A 10,940-nucleotide genomic window follows, 5' to 3' on the forward strand; every position below is an offset into this window, starting at 1 on the left:
TGTTTGGGTTGTTTGGTTTTTCGTAGCTACGACACCTGGAAGCAGTTCTGTGCAAGGCGACTCGCATGGAAGTTTCAGCCGTAGCGGCCGGCGCCTTAAAGCACCATTGCATTACTGGTGTGGAGAACGAGAGGTTATTGATCGGACACTAAATGTAACTATAGAAGGAGGTGGAACAAACTACTTGCTGGTAGGACTCTCATACGTGCTGTTACTTGAAGGCTGTTTCATGATCGTCTAAACAAAATCTAAGATTGATCTCTTAATGCAGAACTCTTTTGTACTGTGAGTTACTTCTCAAGAGACCAATTTTGGATAAGAATATTTCTGTGGTTAAGGCCTTGGGCCTCAAATTCACTTCCATGCTGTGCCACATTTCCTGTATTACAGGGATGTCAAACTCTGAGCTCGTCCATGGGATGGATCCAAAGTGTGGGGGTGTCATTTGGCCCACAGGACTGAAAACTTGGCAGTGGGAGGAGTGTTGGCTGCTGCAGCTCTGGGACCTATGGCATTTAATGCTCTTGCCACCCGATTTGTAGCTTTGTGTGCCAGATGTCAGAGTCCTATGCTCTGGATCCAGCTCCAGGACTCATCACAGACATAATTAGCAATATTAATCTGAAGTCAAGTAGAAGGCAGGGTAGATTTGTACCCTATAAACTAACCAGGGTAGATTTGTGTGTGGCTGTGTACCACTAGTTTTTCTGGTGGGACAAGCAGAGGCAACATGAATTGTTGCTCTTGGAGCTGCAGCAATTAACTCTGCCAACGTCCATCTCCAAGTTTTGGGCCCTGTGGGGAGCATCTCTGACATGATGACACAGCTCCGTGAGCCAGATGTTTGGCACCTCCACTGATTACAGTGATAAGGCATGTAGAGCGTCTTTACATGTGCTCCAGGGGCAGGGGTCCTTTCATTAGAGCAGCTCTCAGGAGCCACTCTAACTAAAGCTCCTTCGGCATCTCATGCATTCAGCATCCCACATTTCAAAATGGTGGTGGGGGTGCTTTAACTAAAGCTTGTTAAATGAGCTTTAGTTAAAGTATCCCCACTGCCATTTTTGAAGCATGGGGACACTAAATACTTGAGGTGCAAAGGCTGCTGGAGTGTGCTAATTAGCCTGGTCCAGCAGACTTGATTAATCGAGTCTGCTCTGATTCACTGTAATTATGTTGAATGTTGAAGCAGGCGTCCCACATGTCTACAGGCACCCTTATGGTCAGATTTTCTTTTAGCAAAAAAAATATATATATATTTTTTTTTTTAAAGGACAGTTGGATCTTAAATCTCAGTACTTTTGTCCTGTTCCAACTGTAAAGGAGGAATAAAAGCACTTCCTTATCTTAGTGTCAACAGGAGAGCAAATAAATCAAACTGGAGGTTGCTCCCACATTATGCTGTCAGGTGTGTATGTCATGGAAGCATCCTCAAAATGCTGATTCAGTGTTTTCCCTTGCAGCTGCAGGGTTGATTTTTGAATTTAAAAATAACATTAGGATCAAATTAAGGGAAGAAGCTCTTGTCAGTGCATTGGGCCTCCCATTTGTTTAATCTGTGCTGTTTTTTATTTCTTCTCTTCACATACGGATTTGCAAAAGAATTGGGACAAAATAGGTGCATCTACACACGTATGCGCCTTTTCTAATGCGCACTAAATTTAGTACCTCCAGTATGAGGTACTAAATAAATCTGCAGTAGGCTAATGCACAGTAGCACCCGCGCATGCTTTTTAGGTGACGCTAAATGCACAGTAGCCTATTCTACTGCGCACTAGTGTATTAGCACAGTTTTTTTACACACCACTTTAATGCGCAGTAGAATAGGCTACTGAGCATTAAAACAAATACATAGACATGCCCTTAGTTCTTTAGCTTTAGTTGGTTTTAAAAAAGCATCCTGAAACTTAAAGAAGATTGGATTTTAGCTGCCTTACTAGTGATGTGGACCTCAGTTTGGGAGACACCTTTCTTAGTAGTTTCATACTATTACAAATTATATATATAAACTATTAAGAAAGTGTCTCCCAAACTGAGGTCCACATCACTAGTAAGGCAGCTAAAATCCAGTCTTCTTTAATGAGAGAGATTTGTAATTTTATTTATATAAATAAATTTGCTGTTTTGCTCTCATCATGTGGTCCCACGCTTGACTCAAGATTTATGTTCCAGAGTCATCATTCTGATACAATTTGGTGACATGTTATGCTAACATAACTACTTTTTTAAATCCCCCAACCCTACGAGAACAGTCCAGAAGAACTTATGAGTTGCTCAGTACTTGTTTCAATACATTTGACAAGTATAATCTCTAGCAGAAGTGTATATTTATTGTCTTATTTTTCAAGGACTATAGTGAAGTATCCCGAGAGAGAGCCATTTCCAGGTCTCTGAAGAAGAACAGAAAAGATGCAAGAAAGACAAATGAAGGAAAAACTAAAAGCCAAAAAACAGGTAAGGGCACGAGGTTCAGTGAACGATCATTAGAAGCTGGGGGAGGCAGTTGGTGTAAGAAGGTGGATCAGTTACAAAACTGAGCAGTGTTGTATATCGATGTTGAAAATGTTTAAGCTATCTTGACCAGTGACTTTTGTATAACTCGTAATTAAAACAACACCTTATCCAATTTTAAACCTAAAATGAACTGCAGAAAGTAAGCTGACTGCATAAATAGAGGACAAAGTATATCGCCTCATCAAACTTCTTAAAGCTTTGTTATAAGGCATTTTTGGGGAATAAGGCACTAAACTCCAAGCTAATTTGAAAAGAAAGTAAGTAAAAATCCTTTTGAGTAACTGAAACATATAGAAGATCCAGTCGTGCAACAAAGAAAATAGGTTTTTTGCTGTGTACCAAAGTAAATGCAAGTGCAAGGGGGCTGGACCCGATGATCTGGGGTCCCTTCCAGCCCCTAACATCTATGAAACTTGTAGCTGAATGGCTTATATAGATTAAAATTCAGCATTTCCTGTTGACTATCTCGTGTTCTGTATCTGTGCAGTGTCTACAAGTTGAAACCTTCAAGGTTCTTGTAGTTCTTATTCTAAACTCCTTCTGTAGTCTGAGCTGGGTGCGTCCAGCTGTTGCATAACTGTCCCTTGCATGAAGAGCCCTGTCCATTGTGGGGCCTGCTTGCTCTGCTCATTTTGAATAGAAGGGTTTTTGCGCCATGCAAATCAAACACTAACTTTTACCCACCATACATAAAATGTGATGGTGGAGCAAGCTAGTGGCTCTCTTCGCTACCCTCCTGCATATCGGCATACAGAAGTGCCCTGTCTAGTGGACTGTGCTACCTTGCATGTATAAATGTAGCCTTTGTTTCCCTGGTGGCTTTGAGAGGACTGGGCTCCCTAACATTGCCTTGATAAGCGCGACTCTATGCAAGAGGGCAGAATGACACTTCTGTTGTACCCTCGTGAAGTAGAATCTGTGACAGGGGCAGGGAGCCAGGAAGCTTTGCCAGGCTCGCTAGGAATTTAAACTAGTCTTCCTGCCTGGTATGAGGTGGGATCACAGCCTCTGAACACTGCGGGGAAAGGAGTCCTAAGCGCCCTGGAAGAGATGCCCCGGTAAGGTAACTCTCATCTGCCTGTGCCATGGCCTTTCTTTTGCACAGAGGGGGCAGTGCAGAATGGGAGTTAGTGTAACATTAGTGCAACACTAATTCCCACTGGTTTTGAGGTGGCTTCTGGATGTCTGCAGAGAAGCAGGCTGCTTAAACGTTCGCTGCTTAGCCCAGCACGAGCAGATGAACAAACGTCTGATCTCAGGACCTCCATTCTCCTATTGTCTTGATAGACAGGCTCTCGTGACGTTGTCTGCTGGGGAGCTCTCTACTTAGTTTCCCTCAGCTTCTGTTCGTGCGAGGGGAAGGGGGCATTTACCTCTTTAACAACGGTGTGTGGAGTTAGATGTAGCCAGTACTGGATATTGCAGTTGGTGTACACGCACCACAAGAAGGACTTGTCTTGGTATACATGAAAATATAGCAAATATGTATAACTTCTTTTTTTTCCTTAGGAAAAGACAGCGAGAGGAAGGCAGATTCCCAAAAAGGAGCTGTGTCTAGTGATAAGAAAGGCAGCAGCCACCTTATTTCAAATCTGGATGGAATTGACTCTGCAGTTGACCTTCAGAAAATTAAGGCAAAGACTGTTGTGATGTTGACTCCCTTGCATGGTAAGAAGTTAGACAATTTAAGATATAATTTCAGGACTTCAGGAAAGCCTACAGAGAGGAAGGAGATGACATTTGAAAAGAATACCAGAGATCACAGAACAAATCCAAGCCAAGTTCTACAGACTTGCAGGTATTCTCTTAGATTAACGAAACAACGCCTCCAAGAAGAGCGGGATGAATCCAGTGAAGAGTCCTCAGTGTCCATCAAAAGAAAAGTGAAACCTGTTTTGGAAAGAGAAGCTCACAATTATAAATCTTCCTCTGACTTAAGAAGTTCAGAGAACCAAACAAAGAAAGCATCTTCTGAGCAAAGAGTAGTGAAAGGTTCTGCAGCTAGTTCTTCCCACAACGGTCAGCAAATGTTTGATCTGTCCGATGAAAGTGGATCCCGTTCTAAGTCACGCAGGAGGCACGTGCCTCCTGTTAAGTTTGGCAGTTCCCCTCTGCACGTGAGACGGTCAAAAAGAGCTCTCGGAAAGGGAAAAGAAATTCCTGTGTATCTGTCTGAATCGGAAACGGAAGAAAGCAATGAAGAATTTTATATAAAAGAGAAGAAAAGAAAAGCATCTACCAAAAAAACTGATAATAAGATTTCCAGTGGTGCAAAGTCTTCCCCAGTGAAGTTAAAGGAATTTAGCAAAGGAAAGGTACCGAATTCTTTGGGCCCTTTTCCAGGTATAACTGAAGACTGGACTGAGAAGGAATTACAGAAGCTACGTAGGCAAGTAATTATGATCTGTAATGCTGCATCTGTGGGCAATGTAACTGCCTCGAGTGTTTCAATTTAACCTACCATCACTTCGGTTGATGTAGCCAGTGTAGAGTCAGATGTGCTAGCTTAAGTAAATATTAAATGTTATTTTGATTTAATATTTATTTTTTCTTACGTTCAGTTCTCTCGTAGATCTGACTTTTTTAGTCTTTTACCTGACACAAGTTAAATGGTGAATTTGGGTGCAAAAGATGTTATTCTGGAGAAATACCTAAAGTAGAGAAGAAAATGCTACTAGTTTAAAAATTAACAAAATTGAAATTGGGTCAGTTTTTCATGGGGAGGCCTCCTAAAGGAGCTGCAAAAAAGCAAATGTGTAATAGAAGAAACCCGAAATGAGATCTTTGAAGAAACGGTTGACTCCAGGGTGGTTACTTTCTAAAATGCAATACACTTTCACAACAGAAATGGTTGAAAAGGTTAGGATGGTTTAGCTTAGGATGGAGGCAAGCAAGGTGGCATGAAGGAGAGGTGTACACACAAATAAGTGGGCTGAGCAAGTGAGCTCTCTTGGGATATAATAAGGGCTGTTCAACCACAATAAAAGGAAGGAACACTGTTTCTAATTCTGCATACTGACCGGTAGTACTCACTGCCACCATGCATTCATTAAACCGCTAGCTGAGCCAGGTTGAGCATCTCTGTGAGTAAACACTGACGAACTGGAGCTACTTTAGGTAAAATGTAAAAGGAATCCAGATTTCTATGCCTGGCACAAAATGAGTTTCTCCCTGAGTTTAGGAAGGGATTACTTTGCATTCCTTTTAACCCAAGAATCTCTTTAAATAAGTGGATTCAATCTGACAATTCAGAGATCTGATTTTGGGGTTTTTTATTGCTGTTATTTATCTGTTGTTTAACACCCCTCCCTCCCCCCCAGTTGTTGAACATTTTACTTCAATCTCAAGATTATCACATCTTGTATACTGTTTGCAGTGCGGTTGGTTCTTTTCCAAAACACAGAAAGGGCTTTTGGGTGGATGTAGCAATGACTGTCGGTACTCGATCCGCTGAAGAATGCCAGCAGAAGTATATGGAAGAGCATCAGACGAAGAGTTCCAAGCCGCGCGTCGCAACGACGACGACTGCTTCAGGAAAAAAAGCAGAAAAAGGTACTGGCCTTCCTGCCGAATCATTTTTCTGGCTTTCAGCCCTTTTGGGTTTTTTGTTTTAATCCATCGTGTGTGAATGGATTTAAACAGTGGTGATATTGCAGTGGAGTGTTTTACTCAAAACTCCACTCAAAAATCATGATCAGGGTTGCAATATCAAGGACTCAAAGTCAGAATGGTCGGGTGTACTATCTACGTTCAGCCCCCACATGAGTGTGCAATAGGGCAGTGGCTTTATTTTTTTGTGTGTTCATTTGTGGACCCCTAAAAAATGTCGAATGGCATGTGGGCCCCTTTGAATTGTAAGTGTGGGTATTCACATACTCTTGATTGATCATAGTCACCTTTCATGCACCCCTTAGTCAGTCTGCAGATCCCCAGGGATCCGCGGAACCACAGGTTGAAAACCACTGCATTAGGGCACAGTCTGTCATGATTGCATACTGTTTTGCCACAGGACCCTTGGCATTGCTCCAGGAGGGAATCGGGGTTGCATGGCTGTTGTCCTTAGGCCTCTGCCTTATTAGTTGTAGAATATGAGGAGTGTTCATTCATCAGCCAGATTTGACCCTTTAGATCCCTGATGTGAACTGCCGCCACCTGATAACAGCAGTACGTTGGCATCCTGTAGGAAGACAAGTGATGGAAGGGAACAGAGTCTGTTTCCATTGGGTTTCAGTGATGATAGTTACTAAAGCCAGAAGGGTGAGACTTGGTGTCCACACCAGGCTGTGGAGGGGACTGTACTCTAGGCACAGACCTGTACCTCTTTCCCCCAATAATTTGAGTCCATCCACTCCAATATCCCATGTCCCAGTCCTGCCACTTCCCAGGCTTCTCATCTAATCTCCAGTTCTTCACTTTCCCAGCTCCTATATCCCGATCTGTGCCAACCTTCACTTCAGGTGTACGTCCCCTTTGTCCCTGCTGCCCTTCAGTCATGTCTTTCCCTTCCATGTTACCTGGCTGCAGGAAAGGGCTGGTGAAGGCACAGAAAAGGCAAACTCTCTCAGTTCCTGTGCCCACACTTCATTGCCCACCCCGCTCCCGACCTTAACCAAGAGCAGCTGTTACAAAGGATGTCCAGGTTCATTCCTACGCCCATGTTCATTCCTATCCCATCATACAAAATTTAATTCCAGAACTACGGTTCAAATCTGGCCTTTTAGTAAGATCCTGCCTGTGTTTAAACATGTAAACATGATCTGCTTAAAAGTACTTGATATTTATTGGCATGTAATTTTAGGCAAAAGACATGACAAACCATGAACAAACGTTAGTACTAAAACTGGAAAAAGCATCCTCTATTTTCAGTGCAACTAATCCTTTGGGGCCTGTCCTTGGTTATCTAATTCTTTCGTGGAATTTGTCAGGGAAATAGCAGCTTGGCTGCCTTAATTCTGTAGGGGTTGATTTCATATTTGGGGGCAAAGATGTTGTTCTAAAATAGCATATGAAAATGTTTGGCTGATTTATCATTGTAACAGTAGTTAAGAATCCACAGGCCCACACTTTTTGACAGCTGCCTCTAAATAAATGTCATGTGTGCTGGTAGATGAACAAAAGAAGCAGCCAGTAATGATAACAGCTAAAGCAGGAACTCTTAAAAGGAAGCAACAGATGAGAGACTTCTTGGATCAGCTGCCAAAAGACAACCATGATGATATTTTCACTACATCACCCTTTCAGAATAGAAGACTAGAGGTAAATCTGCTTTCAAAGAAATTGAATGACGTAGTTTAAGAAACCTGCCTTCTGGCAGTAGTCGGAGCACATTACAAACGGAGAGCAGCGGGAATGTATTGATGGTGACATCGCTGTCCAGTTCTTGTTGCTTTATGTGCACCAAGATCTTGAAAAGTCTGTACGTGCCCTCTCTCTCAAAGATAAAATCTCCTTCAGCTTTGAAACACTGGGCCTGCCGAGTGCAGTCTTGTGTGGTTTTGCTGGAAAACTTGAATGCGGACCGGGACTCTTGATACAGACTGGGAGATTTTACGCAGAGGTGGAGAATTTAACAAATATGTCTTCTCCCCAAGCTTTTACCCTGCATTTGGATTAAATAGACGTTAGCAATCCAGAGGCTTTGTCTGCAGTAGCAAATAAACTGTTCATTGGTTCTGCTCTTGCCTACACTTGGAACAAAGCAACGTTCAGTTTGTCAGAAAAGATTCTGGTTTGCTGTGGCCTGAGCTATATGTAATCTCATTTCCATGTTGATATGTTGAAGTTGTAAAGTTTAATTCTCTGCTTTCCCATTGTCTTCCAAGAACAAGGTAGACAAGACCTGAATTTCTAATATAAAATAACAAGTACATCATCCTTTTTCTCCCTTTTTGTCCCCCCCACCTTTAAAAAAAAAAAAAAAAAAGTTAGATTTAATCTATAGGGGGAAAAAAGCTTGCAGGTGAAGGCCCTTATTCACTATTTTCTTCCTCCTTTAGGTATTTTTATTAAGCTTTTATAGCCAAGCTTTAATGTGCGTGGTTTAATAATGCAGGGGTGTCTCTTGGCCTGCGGGGCTCACTGTGGGACCGGAAATCTGGCACGGGGGGCTCTGATGGGGGGGGGGCACATGCTACACGGGGTGAGGGATGCAGAGGAGTTAGAAGTGCAAGGTCATTGATGCTGATGTGGTTTTGCAGTTACCAGCTTTCTGGGAAAGCCAAGATGATGATGTCTTTGAGCTCATGGACAACAATCCAGTCTCGCCTGCCTCATCCATCTTCCCCTGGGTGAAAACGCCTCAGTGCGAGCACATCAGTCCTAGTATGCTGGGATCAATCAACAGGTAAGGGCTATAAAATACAGTGTCTTGGGTAGTTTTATGTGCGTCTTGCCCTAGAGAAAAGTTATAGTTTTATATTAGGAAGCAGTTTCAGATGCTTGTTTTCTTGCCACTTCTGTCTCCACCTCTTTCATATAAATTGCTTTTGTAACTACACCGGTCTAGAGCTTTGCTTTTACCATTTCGACTGCTGTCCTCTTGTGACAGACTCTTTGAAAACTCGGTACGCGACGGTAAGTCCTTAAAGATGGTGCAGAAGGCTTCGTGATCGTGCTCACAACCGCAAAGTGAACAGAGGAATAGGCTGTTAATAAAACGACAAGCAGACTGAAATGCAGTTGGAATATGAGATGCACAACATAAGTGCTGGAAAGGCGAGGCAGCCACTGGCTTTCATGTGCCGCAGAGCTAATGGCCAGGAAGTATGAAGGGTGAAAGCTGGGAATTTAAATGAAACTGGGAACATGAGAAGATTCTAAAAGGGCCCAATATCTAGTTATAGTTAAAAGTTGTTAATCTGTCTCCCTTGGTTTGTTGCCTTCCTTGGAAGCACCTGTATTTCTTGTGAGTGTGATACTGGTGGTGTGTGCTGGCTGAGAACCTGCCTGGTAAACCCTGTGTTCCCGTGAACTTTCTCTTGGATGGAGAGATGTTTAACAAAGTTGTGCTGTTTGAACTAGGAAACAGGCATCCAGAAAAGGAGTCATTGACTGTAGCCTTTCAGTCTGAGAACGGATTAGTGCTCGAGCTTCACGTTGAGTAGGGTACTGCTGATGCTAGTAATAAATCTTTATTAAATAAAGAGTAAGAACTGCTGCTCTAAGGGTATTCATTTAATCTTGATCCAGTTTGGAGCACTTCAGTGCTGTACAAATGTGCCCCAGTCTTTCCGCACCCCAAGTTCTTCAAAATGCCCATGAAGGCATGCAGTGGCGGTGCTTTCCGTACCAGTATAGCTATTCCAGCACCAGTCAAGATGCAGCTTATATGGCCAGGCGGCATTTCTGTGGGTAAAACTGCACCTGCACAGTTTGCACAAGGGCTTTTTCCGTGTCTGACGGCTGCTAATGTAAACCTGGCTCGTGGTCGTTGAGGACGCTCAGCAGCTTCAGGAGGCTGGACTTCCTGCTGCTGTGGCTGATGGAAAAGGCTTCGCTTCAGAGGAGGGGAGGAATACATCCAGAACCGAGCACTGAGCTTGTCCGTGACTGGTTTGGTAAGTGGGAGGAAGTGTATTATGCTCATAAAGGAAGACGCTGCCTGTTTGTGACGGCTCTCGGCAGTAGTCGGTGACTGGAAGTCGAAGGGAGGGCCAGTTCAGCAAGGAGCGCACAATTGCGGTGGTTGTGCTGGCTTCTGGAGAGGGTTGGGGTTTGCTACTCCATCAGCTCGTCCTAGAACAGCTCTGTTCATTTTCTGCCCGATGCACTGACTGTTGTGTATTAGTTATAACCGCCCTAACTAGTATCCCCAGACTAGGCCTCCCAGTAACGCCGACTGATTGACTGACTGTTTTTACAGGAAGGATTATGATAAGTATGTGTTCAGGATGCAGAAGAACAAGAAAGGCAACACGGCCACTTGGGGCAACATCAAGAAGAAATCGGTAATGGTTTTCCTTCAATTAAACTGCATGACCAACAGATCAAGGGAGGTGCTGCTCCCCCTCTATGCGGTACTAGTCAGGCCGCAGCTGGAGTAGTGCGTCCAGTTCTGGACGCCGCACTTCAGGAGGGACACGGAGAATCTGGAGAGGGTTCAGAGGGCCACTCACATGATTAGTTGCCTCCGTGCAGGACCCTACGAGGGGAGGTTGAGAGATCTGGATCTCTTCAGCCTTCACAAGAGACGTCTGAGGTGAGACCTTGTAGCTGCCTATAAATTTATCAAGGGGGGACAACAGAGAATTGGAGATGCACTGTTTACCAGAGTGCCCCAGGGAGTGACTAGGAATAATGGGTGCAAACTAGTGGAGAGTAGATTTCGGTTAGATATTAGGAAGACATTTTTTACAGTAAGGGTGGCCAGAGTCTGGAACAGGCTGCCAAGAGAGGGGGGGCTATCACCCAGGCTGGAGGGCTTCAAG

General features: G+C 43.6%; 1 protein-coding gene across 1 annotated transcript in view; it reads left to right on the forward strand.

Annotated features, from left to right (window-relative positions):
- The window catches only part of MIS18BP1 (MIS18 binding protein 1), a gene marked incomplete at its 5' end in the record, with an annotated part of 27,038 nt that overhangs the window by 14,483 nt on the left and 1,615 nt on the right, over positions 1 to 10,940 (forward strand). The window contains 7 exons of the mRNA XM_006024865.3: positions 27 to 190; positions 2,349 to 2,454; positions 4,024 to 4,903; positions 5,891 to 6,066; positions 7,622 to 7,770; positions 8,712 to 8,857; positions 10,376 to 10,460. Of these exons, the coding sequence (XP_006024927.3) occupies positions 27 to 190; positions 2,349 to 2,454; positions 4,024 to 4,903; positions 5,891 to 6,066; positions 7,622 to 7,770; positions 8,712 to 8,857; positions 10,376 to 10,460 (1,706 nt within the window). The remainder of the gene's footprint in view (positions 1 to 26; positions 191 to 2,348; positions 2,455 to 4,023; positions 4,904 to 5,890; positions 6,067 to 7,621; positions 7,771 to 8,711; positions 8,858 to 10,375; positions 10,461 to 10,940) is intronic.

This window comes from Alligator sinensis, unplaced genomic scaffold (genome assembly GCF_000455745.1).
Source record: "Alligator sinensis unplaced genomic scaffold, ASM45574v1 scaffold358_1, whole genome shotgun sequence".
Taxonomy (NCBI): domain Eukaryota; kingdom Metazoa; phylum Chordata; order Crocodylia; family Alligatoridae; genus Alligator; species Alligator sinensis.